The 22,795-nt window shown below is 22.0% G+C and overlaps 5 protein-coding genes across 5 annotated transcripts; 3 read left to right on the forward strand and 2 right to left on the reverse strand.

The window, feature by feature from the left end:
• Positions 1-11: 11 nt before the first annotated feature.
• On the reverse strand, positions 12-4,341 carry SRAE_2000165800 (Formin, FH2 domain-containing protein; the record flags this gene model as incomplete). The annotated part of the gene is made up of 4 exons (XM_024652636.1): positions 12-137; positions 217-1,131; positions 1,185-2,968; positions 4,311-4,341. 4 exons carry the CDS (start codon positions 4,339-4,341, stop codon positions 12-14), a joined length of 2,856 nt encoding a protein of 951 aa, XP_024506193.1.
• An 8,252-nt stretch (positions 4,342-12,593) lies between these two features.
• SRAE_2000165900 (E3 ubiquitin-protein ligase TRIM71) lies at positions 12,594-16,250 on the reverse strand (the record flags this gene model as incomplete). The annotated part of the gene is made up of 6 exons (XM_024652637.1): positions 12,594-12,785; positions 12,903-13,417; positions 13,472-15,617; positions 15,671-15,735; positions 15,788-16,092; positions 16,180-16,250. 6 exons carry the CDS (start codon positions 16,248-16,250, stop codon positions 12,594-12,596), a joined length of 3,294 nt encoding a protein of 1,097 aa, XP_024506194.1.
• A 162-nt stretch (positions 16,251-16,412) lies between these two features.
• On the forward strand, positions 16,413-16,721 carry SRAE_2000166000 (Hypothetical protein; the record flags this gene model as incomplete). The annotated part of the gene is made up of 2 exons (XM_024652638.1): positions 16,413-16,571; positions 16,632-16,721. 2 exons carry the CDS (start codon positions 16,413-16,415, stop codon positions 16,719-16,721), a joined length of 249 nt encoding a protein of 82 aa, XP_024506195.1.
• Positions 16,722-19,377: 2,656 nt separating this feature from the next.
• SRAE_2000166100 (Hypothetical protein) lies at positions 19,378-19,729 on the forward strand (the record flags this gene model as incomplete). The annotated part of the gene is made up of 2 exons (XM_024652639.1): positions 19,378-19,515; positions 19,556-19,729. 2 exons carry the CDS (start codon positions 19,378-19,380, stop codon positions 19,727-19,729), a joined length of 312 nt encoding a protein of 103 aa, XP_024506196.1.
• Positions 19,730-20,358: 629 nt separating this feature from the next.
• SRAE_2000166200 (DNA excision repair protein haywire) lies at positions 20,359-22,739 on the forward strand (the record flags this gene model as incomplete). The annotated part of the gene is made up of 2 exons (XM_024652641.1): positions 20,359-20,817; positions 20,859-22,739. The coding sequence occupies 2 exons, from the start codon at positions 20,359-20,361 to the stop codon at positions 22,737-22,739; spliced, it is 2,340 nt and encodes a 779-aa protein (XP_024506197.1).
• Positions 22,740-22,795: the final 56 nt, after the last annotated feature.

Raw genomic sequence — 22,795 nt, forward strand, 5'->3', positions numbered from 1 at the left:
GATGGGTGTTTTTAAAATGCTGTAATGAGATTCTTTAGAATTTCGTTTAATTTTAAAAAAAATGACTTGGTAGAGGAATTTGACATTCCATAATTTTTACTTGCACAAAAAAATGTTATACAGGCATCAATTGTATTCTATAAAAAAAAAAGATAAAAAATTAATTAAATTATTACAACAAAAAAAAAAGGGAAAATTTTTTTTTTTAAAACTTACTTTTGCCTTAATTTTTTCTTTTTTAATATCAATCATATTTTTACAACTTGATTCAATAAATTTTGTCACAATTTCTTGACTTTTCTCAGTCATAAAATTTTTTTCATTCTCTAAAATTTGAAAACTTTCCTCAATAATTGATAAAAATGTTTCAATTTCGTCAAAATTTAAATTTAAAATTTCTTTCATTATATTAGAAAGTTCTTCTATTTCTTGTTTTTTACTTTCTTCAATATATATATTACCTACAATTTTTTTAAATATATCATTAAATTTAGTATTGATACTTTCATTATTAGATAAATTTTTATCAATCTTTGGTATAAATAATTTTTCCAATGTTTCAAATGTAAATCCTTTAATTGTTGGTAAAATTTTCTCATCATCAATTAAATTTTTATCATTATTATTATTTGATGGTTCATTTTCAATAGAATAAATTGTATTTAATGATATAAGAATAATTTTAAATAATTCATTTAAAGCATTATTTTGAGATAATTGTTTAACTAAAGTAGAGATTTTTTTATAATGATTCATTATATTTAAATATAAATTGTTGAATTTATTGTATATAAAATTCATTGTATAAATTTTTTTTGGAAGATTTTCAATAGATGCAAGTTGAGAAATAAAAGATTCAGCCTCTGTTAATGACAATTTATTATATTGTGTCAATTTTTTAATTCTTAGTATATCAACACTTGTTGGAGCAATTGAAAAAATTAATGATACATCTTCAGCTGTAAGAACAGAGATATCATATTTATGTAAAGCAAATAAAATTTCAAAAGGTTGAGCTTTTAATTCTTTCTTTATTTCATCTATTCTTGACTGTTCTTCAAAGGATAACAATCTTTCTTCTTGGTGTTGTTTTTGTCGTTGATAAAAGTCTAAACTTGACTTTTTAATCATCTTCAAAATAAAAATTTTTTTTTATTTTATATTTATATATAAATAAAACATACCTTTGATATCTTCTGATAATCATCAATAGATATATCAAATATTGTATTTTTTATAAAATTTTCATCAAGTAAACAAAATGTGTTATAAGGATAAAATCCAAAATATTTAGGCTTAAAAAATTCTTCATCCATCATTATTCTATTTAATTTAACTTCATTATCGCCTACTTTATATTCATCATTTAACTCTTCAGGTGACTTATTTTTTAAATTAGCTAAAAAGTCAGATACACTAGTTATATTAAATATAGAAGTTGTCGGGAGATTATCTTGTTTATGTTTTTTAATGTTACCTTCTGAAATTGAAGGTAAATTTAACTTTACTCCGTCTTGAATGTTTATAAGGGAACAATCTCCTTTTGGTAGTGTATTATTAAGATAAGGGAATATATTTAATGGATTTGTTTGCATCATTACTGGTGTATAATTTTTATCACCATTACTAATTACTGGTAAATTCCCCCAGTTTGTCGGAGGAGGTGGGTGTTGAAAAGAGGATGTATTAAGTTGATTGACAGATGTTGGAATTTGTGGATTACTAAACCGATTTTGAGATGTTAATGTTGTGCCAAAACTTGGATTAATATTTTTATTAAAAAGGGGATTATACATCATATTAAATTGATTAATTTGTCCAGAAATTCCAGGTCCTGATAAATGATTAACATTCCCTTGTTCTGGAATCATATTAATTTGTGTTTGAAGTTGTTGTCTTTTTGTTTGAGGAGATTTTGGTGAATTTCTTCCATGAACAGGTCTTCCTCTACCCCTAACATTTGGAAAACATTTTTTCATATATTCCTCAACTTGTGAACTATATTGATCCATATATGATATTGGATCACCAGCTAAACCATGTAATGATACCATATGAGATTTAACATTATTTTTACTATATGTTGATGTAAAGTCACATGAAGGACATCTAAACATTGGTTTAGCTACATGACATTGTCTTATATGACATGGTAACTTTGAACTATGTACATTTTTTTGACATAAAACACAATATTGAAATGTGTATGGATAAGTTCTTTTTTTTTCATTACCATTAGATTGTTGCATATTATTAATTGTACTATTTAAAATAGAATCTTGTGATAATTTTTTATTACTTTGTATATTAGTATTATTAAGATGTCCACCAAAATTAGGAAAATTTGTTCCTGAAAATAAATTTGAATTACCACTATTTGTGAGTAATTGAGAAAGTTGTAAAATGGCATTAGGATCACCTTGAGTAAAAGTATTAATAAAATTATTACTATGAATATTATCTAATGTCATTGATGGTAATTTAGGTATAATATCTTGTAAAGTAATACTTGATGATAATATTCCTTTTTCAATTTTATCAGAAATATTTTTATCTTTTAAACAATTTTGTCTATCTAATAATTGTTCTTTTGAATTAATAGAATTTAATAATACACTAAAATCCATTGTAGAATTAATATTAGAAGAAGATAATGTATTTATATTTGTTGGTTTTTGAATATTTAATGATTTCTCATTAGAGTTACCATTATTTTGTTGAGGACTAGATGATTCACCATTTATTATAGAATTTAAATTTTCAGATTTTGGAGAAACTGACATAATATCTTGTGTTGAGGTAGATTGTCTTATTGGTGATGAAACGTTAATTGTATCGTCTGAATCAGATGCAGGTGATGCTGATGAAGATGTGGATGATGATGGTTCTAATTTAATTTGATTGTTGGTTGATGGAGAAAAACGTGTTTGCAATGATAAATGATCATTAGCCAATATCATTATGTTATCTATATAGCAAAAAAAAATTAAAATAGATATTTAAAAAAATACATCAATTCACAATGATAATAAAATAACTTCTCTAAATATTTTTTTATTGATATATTAAAATGAGAAGATAATAAAAGGCACGAATAACAAATTGTCTTTTTTTTTTCTAATAAAGTATTATATAAAGAAGGATGTAAAAAATATTATTAATATAAGAAATTTGTTTAAATATTAGGATAATCTTAAGATTTTAAGAAAAAAAAAATTTAATACATGCTTTTAGCTTCTTTTAATATTACACCTTCATAAAACTTTTTTTATCATGATTATTCATATACTAGTCAAAAATAAAAAAAAAAATAAGATAAATTTAAAACTAAATATTTTAATTATTTTATTAATATCACATTAAATTATTACCATAAAAATAAAATATTAATTTTCACACAATTTATAGTTAAGTTAACAGATTTAAAATAAATAATATCAATATATTCTCAAAGTTCCATTTGTAAATATGTTATTTTAAACTTCTTTTAAGTAAGATAGTAAACTTATTATCATAATCAAGTCAAAGTTGTATATGAATATAAAATTTTGAAGATTTGTTAAATATATGATAAAAAGAAAATGAGTTAGAAAAGAAGCTTGAATAATTTTCACACGATGAATTAACTTTTTAGCTGATAGATAAAAATTTGTACATTACAGAAAGAATATTTTTATAAAGTAGGTTTTGGCAATGTTAATGTGTTAAGCTTAAAAGACCAAAGTTGGTTAGGTAGAAGATGTTGATGGATAATCATAAGTCATTTGAAGTTGTAAATAATTGAAAAAAAAAAGTTAATGTATAAAATATATATAATAACAAAGAATTAAATTTAAAAAAAAGAAAAAAAAGTATGTATAAATGAAAAGTCTTAGAATTAATATTATATTTAATTTAATCCTTTAATTTTCATTATACAATAAAAAGCATAATACATATGTTGTTAACATTTATCTTTTAAGCAATGAAAAAAAAAATGTTTATATAAATATACAATGTTATCTTTTTTACTATAAAATAATTTTCAAGTTTTTATTTTAACAAGTTGGAAGATCAAATGATAAGATAATAAAGTTGGTCATTTTAATATTAAACAATTCAAAATTTATGTGATTTATATTGATAAACATAATTTAAATTAAAAAAGTATAAGAAAAAAAAAATTTTTATATATTAATTTACTGTCAACTTACATTTAAATAACCAGTTACAATTAATATTAGATTATTTTTTTTTTGTTTAAATTTATAATTTAATATCTATTAAAATAAAAAGTAAAGACAATAATGATATAAATCACATAAGTTAACCTTTTAATACATCAACAAAAATTTTCATCATCGTTTTTTATATTTTTTTTAAATAAATGATTACTCATGGGAAAAAAGTAAAAAATTATTTTAAAAATACTTATTATAACAATAGATATGATATTAAAAAAAATGCCTATTGACAAAAAATTTTTAATACTAATAATATAAAGAAGCTTAGAATAGTAAAAGAAAAAATTTTTTTTTGATAAAAATTACTTACTACTATAATTTTATGAATCATAAAAGGAATGTACTTAAAATGCGAAGAAAAATAGTAGGTTGATTATACAAGTTTTTTTTTAACTAAAACAAAATAATATTTTTATTTTTGCTTAAGATATAGTGATAAGCTAGTATAGATTACAAGATTGAAGGTATTAATACGGGTGTTATTAAAGAAAAGTTTTATTTTCACCTGATTAATAAGTGTTTGTATAAAATTTAAATAAAGAATTAATGAAGTTGTTATTATATTAAAATAAAAAAAAAAAAAATTAACTACATGATTTTATATAATATTAAATACTCTTATTAAAACTTAAGCAATAATTAGTAGATATACAGTGAATGGTAACAAAGAAGATAAAATCAAAAATTGAATATAGGAAATGATAACACTTAAAAAACATCTCAACTCTTTTTATTTAATGATACTGCGCAATATGTCATTAAATCACATATTTTGTTAGTTAACAGATCACTCTTTATTTAACATTCAATGTAAACAAACAAATAATGTCATTTAAAAAATGAAAGCTTAATTTTTAGGAACTAAACATATTTACACACTAAAATTGGGGAAAAACAAAGCCAAATATTATTTAAATAAATTTTTTAGTTAATTACTTAAAAGCATCAAAAAAGACCAAAGAAAATATATACCTAATTAGTTAAAATATATATTATATAATATATAATATATTTATATATATTATATAATGTATCTTTTTATTATTTTAAAGTAAAGAGATTATACCGTAAGTTTGTTTTTCCAAAAAAATTTAACAATTCCCATATTTCATATTTTTATTTGCTTTCAACTATTATTAAGAGAAGCATAGCTCGTTGACATGAGTAAAAGAAAAGATGGCCATAAAGTTAAATTAACAAGCTGTTGTAAAAAATAATAAAATATGGTTAAGAAAAGATGTGAGTTGATATTTTGGATAATTAGGCAATGGCTTAAACAAATAAATATTGGATGTTTTGGTTTTGAACAGGAGTTTTAAAAGTAAAATTGAAAAATATTATGAGACTGTAAATATTTGTTTGTAAGGGGGAAACATTCAAAAATAATGGCATTTTATGATTCCGCCTTTAATAAGATATGTGAATACTACTATTGAAAAAATCATTTGATAATTATTATCAAATATAACATGAATGTTTTGACAAAAATACTTCAATTTTAAGAGTATAATTGACAATAGAATTTTTAATCAAAACTCTATTACCACTATCAATATAATGGATTTAAACCATTAAAAGTAAAGGATAATAAAAGAAAAATAATATAATATTTATTATTACCTTTAAATCGACAAAAGGCTTGTTATTGTAAGACAAAAGAAAAATAAATAAATGAGACATCATTAGGAAAATTTAATTTATCCTTTGTTATGAAGATGGATATGTTGTCTTATAACATAATATTAGCATTGATAAATAGAAACAATTTGTTAAAAAGGGAATTATATTTTATATAAAAATATAGATCAAAAAGTAAGCTTTAATAAAATATAACATAAATCGTTTTTATTATTTATAAAAGTATATGTAAACTATAATATGCTTACAGACATATATTATTGCCATATATGTAGTAGGATACTGTAAAAAAAGTGGTACAAATAAATGTATACATATATATATATATACTTTAAAATATATATATAATGATAAATCTTAAAACATGTACAATTTATGAGCATAAATATTATAAAAAAGATTCTGTAAATATGTACTTAAATTTTATATTAAAAAATTTAAGAGGTTTCTTTAAACATTAATGTTAAAATTAAAGTGTTAATTATGATTTTTAAATGTGTATAATACTACAAGTAATATCATTGTTTGATTTAACTTAAACATTAAAAATAATTATTTATGGGTAATTTTAAAAAATTTTATAGTTTACAGAAAAAGATTGAATAAAATAAAAATATATTAAAAAGTACAATAATGGCTTTTTAATTTTTATCAATGACATAAAATATAGTAAAAAAAAAAATATATTAAAGTTATATCTTAAAACTTCTTTATCTTATTCTCTCTCATATAAAAAAAAACAACATTTTTATATTATTACATGATAAACTTTAATTTCTCTATTATAAAGTTGGTAAAATTGTTATATACTGATAAAAGAAATATATATTAAAGTATACTATACATCAGCTAATATTATTAATAATTAAAGTTAAAATTTGATAAATCATATTAAGCTTTATTTTATAAAAATAACTAACTTATGTCCACTTTATCAACAATTTATGTTTTTATCAAAAAATTATAGAAATCTTATCTTATCAACAAATAATGATAATAAAAAAAAAATCAACTTTGATACAACACAGTTAGAATTGTTTTTTTTCCCTATTTAATAAAAGTAAAATCATTTGAAAAATATTTATAGATATTTAAAGATATTATTTAGTAATGATTAATATATTGAATTTAATATAAATAAATGAATTTTTAATGATTTTAGGGTAAACATTTATTTAAATTGTTAAAAATATTTATAAATATGATTATGGCGCATATAAAAGTTGGATGATAAAAGTATATTCAAGTTTCTAACAAAAATTACATAATATGATGATAAAAGATTATCATTAAATAAAAATTAATAAATTTTTTGTTCTATATTTGTAGTCAAATTTCTAAAATTCCAACTTTCAATACCTTTAAATTATATATATATAGATAGATAGATATATCCATATATATAATATAATATAATAAATATATTTAGATATAAAGATATATATGAATATTTTATCTCTCACTGAAAAAGATCCAATTTCATGAAAAACAACATCTCAAATAACTATTACATTTCACAAAAAAGGCTGCCATGCCATGAGCATGAAAGAAGAAAGGTAAATATATGTTGAATTTCTTTTGTTTTCTCAAAAAAGTGGTGGAATATGATGAAGGAGTGATGAATAATTTTTGAATGAACACTAAAATTAGAAGTATTATTTTTTATGAAATCTTAGATGCCTTCAGTTTGTTTTGAATTAAAAAAAAAGGAAGAAAGTTGGTTGAAAAATAAAATATTTCTTAGAATGGAATTATTTATCTATTATATATTATAAATATAAATATATATTTTTTAATAAAATACAAATGTCCAGAATATGTTAACAAGATATATATATATATATTTATAAGACCACTGTAATAAAAATCACATTTATTTTGTTAAATGATGGAATAAAAAGAAAATATTTATATGTTTATGAGAACAAAGAAAGCTTGTTAAGAATGGTTTAAATAAAAGAAAGGAAAATAAAAAGTTTTATAGTAGTCGGTATAATTTTCTTAGGTCAAAATTAGTATTAACGAGTTGTTGTAAAAATGTATTTGATCATGTTAAGGAGGTTAGTAATTAGAAAAAGATGGATTTATTTATTAAATTTTGTCACAATATTTACCCGGAACAAATTATTATTTGAATTTATACCAAGATAAAAAAAATGATAGTTTAAATGGAAAATAACAAAAAAAAATAATAAAGAAGTCAAAAACTATTATGAGGTAAATAACAAAAAACAACTATTAATTGAGATAAAGATAAAATAAATATAAAATAAAATTAAAATAGTAAATATGAATGTTTAAGGATAGGAAGTTGATTAAGTGTATGATTATAAGATTTAATATTTAAAGAGGGTTAACTGGACGGTGAAAAAATATTTTAACTATCCTGTTGTGGTATTATAAATATACAACCAACTTCTAGGAAATTTTTTTTTTGTTGATATTCCTCACTATCAGACAGCTGATTAGATAAATAATAGAGGTTCATATGATGGGGAGTTGTTGCAAAAAGTTGTGTTGTAAATAAAAAACATAAATATTTAATGCGCAACAAAGTTAAAATCATTTTAGGGTTGAATGACGGGGAAAATATTAAAAAAAAAGCCTTGGGGCAGCTATACTTTATAAGCTGTTGAAATTATTTAATTCTGGATTTTTGTTTTTTATCGTCCAGAAAGGTAAAGAGGGAAGTTGGATGTGAGAAGGCTGGTAGAAACAGGCTTCTAAAGAAGTTAAAAGAAGGGTAAAAGGCTGATAAGTAGAATTAAAAAAAAAAATAAAAAATAAATATAAAAAGATAATTAAAAAAGGAGACAGGTTGCAATAATAGCTAATAATTTTTGTAAAATTTCTCTTCTACAGGTTATGGGTATTAAGAAATTAAATGATGAATAAATTTTGAATGTATCAACTTGTAACCATTATGTATAAAAATTGTACATCTTATCATAAAATTATACAATTAAATAATACTTATTTTTTGTACAATGATCAAGTTTAATAATGAATGTTACATTGTCTAATTTTAATAAAAAAAAAAGATAATAAAAAAAAAATATTTAAAAAGCTAATAATATAAATTAATTGTATAAATAGTTTAAAAATTATAACCTAATTATATTTTTACACCAAAACAATCAAAGAACATATTTAAAATTAACTTTATCGGTTATTCTTTTTATTTATATAATTATAATAGTAAAGTTTTAAAAATTTCAATGAAAAACGATAAAAGGTAAATAATCATAATGGTGTAGTATGCTTTATAATAAAATGATGCAACTTATTAAAATAAAAATTTTTATCAAAAATTAAAATTATAATACTTTTTGATATATTTATACATATATATATATTTATAAACATAATAGTATAATATATATTATATAATAAAAAATAATAATAATATAAAAAGTATAAAAGATAAATTAAAAAAATAAAAGTATTAAAATATTATATATATAAATATGAGGTGAAATAAGATAAAATTCTAATTTTTTTTTTTTTTTGCCTTCTCTAAATATAAATTTAATTTTAGTAGGGCAAAAATGTTGTCAAATATAATAAATATAGCCAATAAATATAGATAGGAGGAAAATTAGATACAGTGTTGATTTTCTTTTATAATAAAATAAAAAAAAAACTTCATCATAATTAATGACCTCGTTCCTGTTTTCATCCTTATACAAATTCTACAGTATCCCTAGTTTTCAATTTATATTTCTCGTTAAGTCTAAATATACAAATAAAATATTTTTATCAATTCATTGAAACTAATTGAGCATATAGGGTATGTGAGAGAGAAAGAAAAGTTTAGGAACGTTATTTTTCCCTTAAATTTTGTAAAATCATTTATAATAATAAGACTATGAATATGTGTTCTCCATTTTATAAGTAAAAATGAAGCTAAATATTTATATAAAAAGTAGCAAGGTCAAAAATAAGATGTAATAATTTTTTAAACAGGTTTAAATATAAAATTATAAAATCAAGCATAGGTGTGAAGTGTAAATAAAATTTTAGTTGCAAAAAGGATCTTGAAAAATGGTAGGAATAGGTTAATAAATATAAACATTCTATCAGAAAATGTTAGATATTTTTAAGTTGAACAAGTTGATACAAAGAAAAATTAATTTATAATGACATTTAAATTAATCATTAAGAAAATCAAAATAAAATATATTATAAAATAATTAAAATGAAACAATTAATAGCTAAAAATCTGATAACAATAATAATACCATTAAAAAAATTTTAAAAGTATAATATATATTATATTGAAAAGTAAAAAAAAAAAATATTATTTAAGTTAACTGTTAAAAGTATGATATTTTGTTTGAAAAAAGTTGTCTCTAGGAATTAAATTATTCTATGGTACGAATTAAACTTGTCTTCTATTAAAGTGCACTTTTAGAGATAGTTAAGGATAGCTGTATTGACATAAGGTAGTATTTCAGAGTTCCAACCTTAAATCTAATAATATATATATTCTATCAAAGGTTAAAAATTGTTATCACAATATATATATTAACAAGGAGAAAAAACTATTAAATTATTAGAAAAAAAAAAGTTACTTTTTAGATCATCAGGTAAAATATATTTTTTTTACATTTAACTTATAATAACAAACAACGTTGATAATAGTTTAATTGTGTATAAAAAAAAACAACATTTTCATTACACTTTGACAAAAGTTTGTTAAACAATTAATATTTATAACTCTAAAAGAATAAAAATTGATTTAACAATATAGTTTGAATACGGTTTTTCAAATTGATTGTTAGAAACATTTTTATATAAAATATTTGATAATAATAAATAAGATTTATATTATTATTATTATTAATAATTTTATCTCAAGTTATGTATACTGTAAATATATGTTAACTGTGATATTAAAAATGTAATGAGATATAATGATATAAATTTAAAATTAATGCATACTAAAGTTATACAGAGAATTAAGAGAAAAATGTGTCGTCATATTTTATATATAAATTAGGTATTTAAAAAAAGTAAAAACTTTTCTTTTTTTTTTAAAGTTATTTTCATACTACAAACATTAATTAATATAATAATTAAGAATTGATAATTAAAATCAAATTTTATCTAATTTTCTCATATTAAGGTAGGCAATTATATTTTCATGAATCTCATTTTATTTAGCGGTACTGGATGAGAACCACATATATTATTATACATATATATATATATGTATATTCAAGGCTTCAGTCAAGTGTTTATTTGAAATAATTTATTATATTTCCTCAATATTACATTACATGTAAAAAGACAACGACCTATTTGGTTGTTAGTAGAATTGCCGGCATTATGTAAATAATGGCCGAGGTTGTTGATGATCATTGTAAATAGTTCCAAAATTAACATTGACGCTTCAATGAATATTAGTACATTTCATGTTTTAGGTGGAGACAATAATAAAGAAAAAAAAAATTTTTTTTTATAAAGAAATTACATATCTAATAATATTATTATTATACGATATAATGATAATGGCAAATTATGATACATTTATTTGTTAAAAGAGTAATAAAAATCATTATATAAGTTTTAATAATTAACAGTACTAGAAGTATTAGAAAGGCGTGATTTATTTGTATATATTTATATACACAAATGATAATAAATACTTTTAATGATCAGCATATGGCAATATGAGAAAAATATTTTTAGTGGTAATTAAACTTAAACAAAAATAAATGGTTTATAAATATTTTATTAAATATTCTTTAGTTAAATTGTTTATTTTATATATATATATATATATGAAATCAGTCTGAGCTTATGTAAACTCCTTTAATTTCCTCCTTAAAAATTTCCACTCATCTTTTAATATATAAATAAATTACAAAAGTTTAATATTCTTGAGATCATGTAACATCGTGTAGAAATTTAATATTACAATTATAATATAATTAAATTTGACACACTTATTATTTTTTTTTTTTTTCATACAAAAATTTAACTTTAAAATTAAAAAAAAAAAATGTATTATCATAATCACGAATATATTAACCATTATTAAATTACAATAAAAATTTCTTTAACAGTTTTTAAAATTCTTTTATATATATAAATCAAAAACCTTGATTTAAAAATATTTAATAGCTTTTGTCTGATTTATATAAATATATAAAATATTTATTTATTTATTTAACTTGAGAAAATATTTTTTCCAAATTTATTATTAATTTAAATTTATACAATTATAATAATAACAAATTATCTCACAATTTAAATAATATATATTTGTTTTAACATACTGTTAAAAAATGTTTAAACATACACCAAAATATGTTAAAAAAAAGTACAATTAAAAAAGTACAGTAAATATGTGTAATGGTTCTTTTTAAAATAATTATTACTAAAAATTCTTATTATTTTATTATAATATTTTTAATCAATTTTTATATAATTTTTCTTTGTTATAAAATATTAATTAGAGACAAATATAATAAAAATATTTTTAAATATATAATATTATATTTCATTTTATAAAATTTTTAATATATAAAAAGTTTTACCATAAAAAGTTAATAATTTTAATAACTTTTCTTTCTATTAATACAAATAAATTACACAATTATAATTTTTTAAACTTTTTAATGACTTTTGATATCATATATCAAAGAAATTTAATATTAAAAAGTTCTTTTAATTCAATTTTATTATACAATGTTACACTTTTAAAGAACAAAATTTGTCAATAGGCTAAAAAATTTGAAAACGACAATTTTCACGATCAGAAACAACTATTGAATTTCCGTTAAGAAGTGCAACATCTTCTAAACCTTTAAATTGACCGGCAGATGTACCCCAACAACCAAATGCATAATAAAATGATCCATCAGGACAAAAAACTTGAACTCTCCCATTTCCAGAATCTGCAACTGTAACAAAACCCTATAAATAATAAAAAAAATATTAATTTATTGTAACAAATTATTAATTAATGTCAAGGAAAAATTTTATAATAATTATGATTATTAAAAATAAATAAATAATTATTTTAACACTTACTTGATCATCAACAAATAAACCACGAGGAGATTTCAAGAAACCTTGCATAAAACCTTCACTTCCAAATTGAAATAATGGATTACCATCACTTTCAAAAATACTAATACGATTATTACCTGAATCAGAAATATATATATTTTGTGATCTTCTATGTACGCATACATAAAGTGGATTATTAAATTGCATTGGACCATTTCCTTTACTACCAATTTTTCTTATAAAATTTCCATTTTGATCAAAAATTTGTAATCTATGATTATTTCTATCACATACAAAAATAAATCCCATCTCATCAACATACACACCCCATGGACTTCTAAATTCACCATCACCAGTTCCTTCTTTACCAAATTTTTTAACAAATCTTCCTGTTGAATCAAATATTTGTATACGATTATTACATGAATCTGTAACAATAAATTGATACTTAAATTTATTAAATGCTACACATGAACAATTATCAAATTCTCCATCATTTGATCCATGTTTACCAAAAGATGTTAATAATTTTCCATCTTTTGTATATAAATATATTTTAGAATTGTAACTATCAACAAGAGCAAACTCACCACCAGGTAGGACACCAATACCACGAGGACAATTAAATTCATTTTCATTGGTACCTTTTTGACCAATAACATATTTTGGTATACATTTACTTTCATAATTTATTATTGATGATGAAAATGAATTAACTCTTGTTAATATATTATTATTATTATTACTACATATTCTATCAATTGATGGTGTTCTTTCTCTTATCAAATTACTATGAGTCACTCCTATTGATTTTGATTTTTTTTCATCATTTCCAATAGAAATTTCATTAATATTATTAGTAGTAGTATTATTAGATGCCTGGTGACCATTTATAATACGCCCATCCCCACCAATTGATGAGAGACGATCACCACGTTCTCTTAACAATTGTTGAACTCTACTTGATCCTGATGGACTATCATCACGTGAACTAATTCTACTTTTATGAGTATTATTATCTTGAGATGATGGTATTGATGATAATGTTAAGGCATGGCGAATTGCTTCAGGTTCAGGATTTGATTTTGCTCTACCATAACTACCATTATTACGTTGTCGTCTCCTTAAAATCCATGTTGGTATATCACTATTAGTAATTGATGTTGAGGTACTTTCATTAATATTATTTTTTGAAGATTCTTTTGGTGATGTCTTTGGTGATATCTTTGGAGTAGGAGGTTGTGGTGGTAATTCAGCATTATTTGATTTAATTTCTGTTGATGATGATCCCTCAGTAGTTGATGAAACATCAGGTGATGAAAAATCAAATGAATCATTAAATGTGGGGAGTGGTGATACTCTTTCAACAAGTGATATTCCAGAAAAATGCATAACACTTATTGGTGTAATATCTTCAGATGGATTTTCTTTTTTTACACTATTATTTGTTGGAGTATCATGTGGTTTTTGAGATGTTGTAGTAAATGATAAACTTGCAGGAGATGAACTTTCCTTTTTTTCATTATTTTGTCGTTCAAAATTTCGTGACTGTGAACGGCTAATACAACGAAATTTGTGAACAGGAGGTTTTTCAGAAGTTACTGAAAAAATCTCTACATTATTTTTGGCTTCTGGCTTGATAACAGAATTATTACTATCATTACTTGAACCATCATTTTTTATTGTTTCTATATTTAATGGTTTAATTTGACTTGATGAAGGACCATTTCCACAAATATTTTTAACTACATTATTTGGAGCAACTGCAAATACTGCCGGAATATGACTTTGAAAAGGATTTTCAATAATTCTTTTTGTTTGATCATTTTGTTTTAACAATAAATCATTATTTTTATTTATTGAAATTTTTTCTTTTATTGTTATTTTATTTGATGGTATTTCATTGTTACTTTGTTTATTTATAATATCATTTTCTTTATTATTTCTTGATATTTCTAAGTCTGGTAATTTGCTCCATGGACTTGATCCAACTCTATCATTACTTGGAAAAATTTCAGGACTTGATCTACCTGATCTACTATCATATCCAGTAACTCTTAGTCTTGATCTACTATATCTACTTAAATTATCATCTAATGGTGGTGATTTTCTTGTTCCAAGCCTAGAAAATCCTCGATTTTCATTATTTTTTTCTTCTAATGCCTGTGATCTTTTTGATATTTTGAAACAATCACTTTCAAGATTCAATTTAAATGATTTTGGTAAATAATGTTGTTCTAATGGTAGGTATCTTCCGGCAAATTGTGGTAAACTTAAAGTTAATTCTCCAAAATTTGCTATTGCCATTGGAAGTTTTGCAGCATCATCACCAGGACTAAATCTTAATTTTTTACCAAAATATTCATCATGATCTGGTTGGAAACTCCTTAAGTAATCTAATCCTTCAACAAACATTTGTTTCATCTTAATTAAATTAGTTTCCTCATAATCTTTATTATTATTTATAACTTCTTCAACCCATTGACAAGAATCATCAATATTTGATTTTTCCAATTCAAGTGCTTCACGTAAGCACCTCAATAATGTTAACTCTGTCGATTGAAATACACCTATCTCAGAAAGAAAATTTTGTTCTCTCCTCGCAAGTTCTTTTTGATATCTAGCAAAATACTCTTGAACTTCTTTTTTTGAATGTTCACAATTACCTTTTGTAAATTCAATACTTTTATCAATATTTGAAATTGACTCCGTTAACCGATTTGAAAGACGTTTAACCTACACAAATAAAAAAAAAATATATATATATTATATTTTTAACTTATACTAACCTGATTCATTAATCGTCCTAAATCTTTCTTTACCATTTGCATATGTGTTTTCCGACAATCACTACCTAAAATTTTAAAATATTTATTTATAAAATATTAAATTTAATAAAAACCAACATGCTCTTTTATCACAATGTGAACAGTTTTCGCAAGTTGTCTTTTCGTCACATATTTTACATCTTTCCATATTATATCTATCAATGTAAGCTTCAATTTCTTCTGTATTTTCACCTGAAGCTTCAAGATGAATATCTAAAAATCGTACAAGTGTATAATTTGTTTGTAAATTTTTTGCTCCATCATATGGTAAATTATGTTCAGCTCTACATTCAGGGCATTTTAATTTACCAATTGAAGATTCTGCATATCCATCAAGACAATGAAGGCAAAATGTATGTTGACATGCTAATAATTTAGGATTTCTAAAAAATTTTAAATATATAAAAAATATTTTAATTAATATAAAAAATTTTAAAAAAATAAAAAAAAAAATTTAATTATATACTTACTTAAATCTTTCTAAACAAATAGGACATGTAAGAAGTTGTTCAATCTTTTCAAGCGGATTGATTCGCTCCATATCTAATATATATATGTATTTTAAAGTATGATATCACAAGTATAAAAGATACAATATATTTTATGCAAGTAATATGAGTAACTTAAAAATTAAAACTTAATTTCAGAACATATAATAAAATATATTAAGTAATAAAGTATAAGAAAAATGTAGGAATATATAATGAATAAGCAAAAATCATCTATTATAACAACTGCCAACAATTTTAAGATTACTGATTGCGATGTGAAATTTGCAATAAAATCACTACAACTACTAACCTTTTCATATAATGATTTTTTATTCTTGGCAATAACACTAGGAAGGAGAAGGCTTACCAAAGTATGTGTGCGTATTTTATGCTAATAATATAGAATATTGCGTTGCGTAAATTTTTTTCAGATACGCAGAAGAACAACACAATCACTTTCAGTACAAATTTTATCTAAGAGAGAGATAAAAAAAAAAGTTATAAAGAGCTTTAACATATAATATATATGACTTAGTAAGTGCACTTAAATCTGGTCCAGATGAAGATAGTCTGTGAAAAATTATACTAAAAATTTTATTTATATATAAGTATATGTTTTTAAAATTTATTTTCTTATCACTACAGAAATTCTTTATTTTTCACAAGAGATATTATAAGAATATTGTTTTTTAATGAGATTGTTTTCAAATACAAAAGATTATCTTTGTTTGTTTAGAAACTTGATATGTATTAATCATTATACACTTTCTTTGACAAATTAATTTTACAATGTAACTTAAAATAAAAATTTTTTTTTTAATTTACTATAATACAATTGTTTCCTCTCTTTTCTAGCAATTTTTATTCATGTTCCATTTTTTATTTCAGGTACCACCAAATATATCACGTAAATTGTAAGCGATAAATATTTTATCTAATGAAATATGATAAAAATTTTTTAAAAACAAATAAAAAAAAAGTAATTTTATATATACTTTTTTAAAATACTTATATATTAAAACTTTTTTTCTTTATTTTATTTCAATAATTAACTATTTAAATATAGCTGTTCTAATAATATAATATACATGCGTTTTTTAAAAATTAATTTATTAAAAAAAAATATAACTTTGTATTTGGATTATAAAATTTTGTTTCTATTACAATGTTATAATGTATTTTTAAATCTTTTTTTTTACTCTTTCTGTTTTGCCTAAAAATGACTAATAATATAAAATATATGATAAAAATAATTTATTGGTTTTAAGTAAATGATATCACAATAGGCAATTTTAATATTAAATAAATGACTTTAAGTTGCATAAAATTAATTGATAATGAATAATTATTTTTTTAATTTTAAATTGATAATATTTCATCATCATTAAGTAAGATATTATATATTCAAGTAGTGTTGATATAATTAAAAATGTACGTTTACACTATCATCATTAATATAAATATTTTGAGATGTTATTAATTATTATCAATATGGATATTAAGTTAATAGTTTTTTACTTTTAAATTTAAATATTCAAAAATAATTATATTTGGAGAATCTTACTAAAAGTAATTTATCAAATTTCTTCTTAAAATAAATTTTTAATATAAATCATATTATCATTGTTTTCAAAAAAAAAAGATAAAGATTTTTTAAGATAACATTCAAATTTTTAAATTATAAAACATTTTTAAATGTTTTCTTTTTTCAAAACATTATATCAATCTTCAAAATTTATATTTATTTCAAAATTCTAAATATCATGTGCTTCACAATCTTCTTTATCTTTGGATGAGTACCGCTTATTAATAGTATCATTTTGAAGAATGTTATTAACTCAGTTCTCTTATAAATTATCTCTTTAAAATACTCCTGTCAGGAATAAAGTTTCAAGATACAAATTTTTTTAAAAAATTAATTTTTCATATATGTTGATTGCCATTTTAATTTAAAATATTATATATAACTTTCTTATTTTTTATATACATTACTTATACAATTCTACATTATGTATCAAATAAGTAACTGTAGCTAATATTATTTTAAAATGTTTTTTACCGTTATAAATATATTTTTTTTTAAATTTAATTTTAATACTTTAATGTTTTTATTTTTCTGATAGTAATTTTCAAAGTTAAGATTAATTTATAAAATCTTAGTCTGTTATTTTTAAAGATTTTTTCTACAATTCAGTGGTATTTGATTTCAATAATTTTTGTTTCAGAAATGGCAATAACTTCTTCTAGCAATATTTTATCTTCTCAATACTTTTTTGTTACAAAAATTTAAAATAATTTTTTTAATTTATAAAAATAATATTTTTATAATTATACCAATTAGTTTGTTTTTCAAAAGTCATAATTAAAAATATTGTTTTTGATTCATTAAAAAAGAGATTCTTTTTGTAAAGATTTGTCTTGGTGACTCTTTTTGTTTTTAAAAAAAAAAACTAAAATTAAAAATTAATATATTAAAAATAAACTAAAATTTTTTGAGAAAAATCAATTACAAATATAATTGGCAAAAATTTTATTAAGCAATTAAAAGTGTTTTATGAATATTGGAAGTAAATTTTGTTAACAGTAAAAAGTTTTTATTATATACAATTATGATTCTTTTAATAATTGATAAAAGTAGATGTAAAAATAGAAAAAATTGTTTAAGTTTTACTGCGTTAAAACACTATTTGATGTTTGGTATCTTAAATATTGATATTAATTGAATGTCAAAAACTTATAATAACTTTTTCTGAAATATTTGTTTTTAATAAAGATAAATACATGTAGTAAATTATACTTTTTGGTATCATTTTTTATTAGTGTATCTTTTTTAAATTAATTTGATTTATTTCCTTTTAATTGTTATATTTTTTTTAATAAATACAATCAATCAAACCCATATTAAATATTATTTTTTTAAATATATAAAGAAAAAAAAATAGAAAAAATAAAATCTTACTACTTCAAATTTCTCTTACATGTTTTTAAGGATATTCAAGTAAAAAAATAACTTTTTATAATAGGTATTTTTCTTTTCTAGTGACATAATAGTAATACGTCACACCGTAAAATTTGATTATTCATCAATTGAAAATAAAATTTCATCAATAACCACTTTCTGTTGATGACTATCACTGAATATTAAAATTCATTTATAATATTTTCTTCTAATTGTACATGTTAAAGTCACAAGATCTAAGCGACTTGTGTAAACTCAAAAATCAAAAGTGTAGGGTTAAACGTCACAATGGAGAATATGTTGATGCAACTGTCAGTGAAATTCAAGATGAAAAAGTAACTGTTCTTTTTTATCAGGTACGTTCAATTTTATCACAAATAATATTAATAATTAAAGGAAGGTAAATTATATAAAAAGAAAGTTACTCTTTTAGATTTTCAAATTTGGAATTCTTTTTCGTTAAATGATTTGAAAGATAGTGATAACAGAGTTCAAGATGACAATAATGATGAAGAAAAAAGTGATATTGAAAAATATAAGTCATTGACAGAGGAAAATGAATTTTTTTAACCATAAAGTATAAAGATTAATCCAGTTATAAGTTGATTTAAGATATATTACTAACATGCAGTTAAGATATTTTTTTGGTACTAACCATACCTGTATAGCCGTACAACTTATATAATTACTAATACATAACTGTACACATCTAAAAAACTTTTTTTTTAATATAAAAATAATTAATTATGATAATCTTTGAATTTTTCTGAAGTAACTAATAAAGTACCATAAGATAATTAGAATCAATCAGATACAAAGAAGAATATAACAAATATACAGCCTATATTAATATAGAAAATAACACTAAGCTAATATGGTAAAAAGAACTTATTTAAAAAAATATTAAGAATTTGCTTAATTAGACTATAGATTATACACTTTTAATTTTTTTTATATGCTTCATACATTTAAAAATTAGCTAACAATGCGTTAACTGTATTCTTTATCTGAAATCCTTTTTTCAGCTCTTAGTTGTAAAGTTTTCATACAACTAAAATATCCCTTGTATCCAGTGTTTTAACTTTCACTGATAACTTGGTAATAATTTGTTCAGTTTCTTAAAACGAAGTATATATTTTGTTGTGGAATAAAGTTGTCAAGAACATATTCTATTATACTTTTCAAAATCTTGTTTTTTCATGCCACCTAAATTTTATCGTAAATATAATTCTCAATTTAGCAACAGTGATGATCAATCTAGAAGTAATGATGGTTTTAATGTACCTAAAGCAGCTTCAGCTAATGCTGAAACAATGTCATCTGCTTTAACAGATGATTTTGGCGCTAAAGATTATCGAAGTAGTAAAGATGGAACCAATAAAAAATTAAAAGCAGATCATAAATTAAGACCTCTATGGGTTGCTCCGGACGGACATATTTTTTTAGAAAGCCAGTCACCTGTGTATAAACAAGTTCAAGATTTCTTAATTGCTATTGCCGAGCCAGTATGTCGTCCAGATTTTATTCACGAATATCAGATGACAGCTTATTCTTTGTATGCGGCGGTGTCAGTTGGCTTTCAAACAAGTGATATAATAGAATATTTGGAACGTTTATCAAAATCTCCTCTACCCGAGGGAATAATTAACTTTATTAAAGTATGTTTATCTTTTTATTTTAAAATTTGTTCTTCTTTAAGCTTTGCACAGAAAGTACGGGGAAAGTAAAATTAGTACTTAAACACAATAGATATTTTATTGAATCTAAACACTCAGAAATAATACAAAAGCTGTTAAAAGATAAAATTATTCAAGAGAGTTTAGTTGAAGAAAAGGGAAAAAATAAACCTGAGGATGCTGCAACTATAGTTGCACAAACTAACATTCAAAAAATTCGATTTCCTGGTGCAAATGAAACACCTATAACAACTACCGTTCCATTATCTAATGTTCCCGATGATATTAATGATTTTTATACACAATTAGAAGAAGATGAAGAGGATGATGAAGACGTTAAAAAATTAAAAATTTTAACATTTGAAATTAAACAAGAAAGTTTAGAAGCAGTTCAAAAACGATGCATTGAATTAGATAATCCTTTGTTAGCTGAATATGATTTTAGAAATGACACTGATAATCCAGATTTAAAAATTGATTTAAAACCATCAACAACTTTGAGACCATATCAAGAAAAATCTTTACGTAAAATGTTTGGTAATTCTCGTGCTCGTTCTGGTATAATTGTATTACCATGTGGTGCTGGTAAAACTTTAGTTGGAGTTACAGCAGCAACAACAATTAATAAACGCGCATTAGTTCTTGCAAATTCAAATGTTTCTGTAGAACAATGGAAGTCACAATTTAAATTATGGAGTACAATTTCAGAAAATCAAATTATTCGTTTTACCAGAGATCATCGAGATGCGGTACCAGAAGGTGAGGCAGCGAAAAAACCAGTCGTTTGTTTTAGTACATATTCTATGATTGCATTTTCCGGTAAACGTTCATTTGAAGCAGAAAAAGCAATGAAATTCATTGAAAGTCAAGAATGGGGTTTATTACTTCTTGATGAGGTACACACAATTCCTGCTAAAATGTTTAGAAGAGTATTGACTATTGTTCAAGCTCATTGTAAATTAGGACTTACTGCCACTCTCGTAAGAGAAGATGATAAAATTACTGATCTTAACTTTTTAATTGGACCTAAAATTTATGAAGCTAATTGGATGGAACTTCAGAAAGCCGGTCACATTGCAAAAGTTCAATGTGCTGAAGTTTGGTGTCCAATGCAGCCTGATTTCTATGCATATTATTTAACAAGTTCACAAGCTAAAAAACTTCTACTTGCTGTTATGAATCCACATAAATATAGAATTTGTCATTTTCTTATAAAATTTCATGAAAGAAGAAACGATAAGATAATTGTATTTTCAGATAATGTTTATGCTTTAAAAAGGTATGCAATTGAAATGGGAAAACCATTTTTGTATGGTGAAACAAATCAAGAAGAGAGAATGAAAATTCTTAAAAATTTTCAGAATAATCCAAGAGTTAACACAATATTTGTTTCAAAGATTGCTGATACATCTTTTGATTTACCAGAAGCAAATGTTTTAATTCAGGTATCTGCTCATGGTGGATCAAGAAGACAGGAAGCTCAAAGATTGGGAAGAATTTTAAGAGCAAAAAAAAATGCGACTGATGAATTTAATGCTTTTTTCTATTCGTTAGTTTCACAAGATACAGTGGAAATGGGATATTCAAGAAAAAGACAACGTTTCTTAGTTAATCAAGGATATGCATACAAAGTTGTAAATCAACTGCCAGGTATTGAAAAAGAAGATTTAAAGTTGGCAACTAAAGAAGAACAACTCACTTTATTAAGAGATGTTTTAAGAACAAACGATGCTGATGCTGAAGAAGAAAGAACGAAGGATGATCTTTATGATGGAATCCGTGATTCCAATTACTCTAAAAGAGAAGGTGATCATGTTCATTCTGGTGGTTATGGAGGAAGTTATTCAGTAGCGAAAGGAAATGTCGAAAGCAGACATCCATTGTTTAAAAGATTTAGAAGCTAAAAATTTTTGTATTTTATTTTTAATATTTTATCTAACATACAATTAAAATAAACAAT

This window comes from Strongyloides ratti, assembly GCF_001040885.1.
Source record: "Strongyloides ratti genome assembly S_ratti_ED321, chromosome : 2".
NCBI lineage: Eukaryota > Metazoa > Nematoda > Chromadorea > Rhabditida > Strongyloididae > Strongyloides > Strongyloides ratti.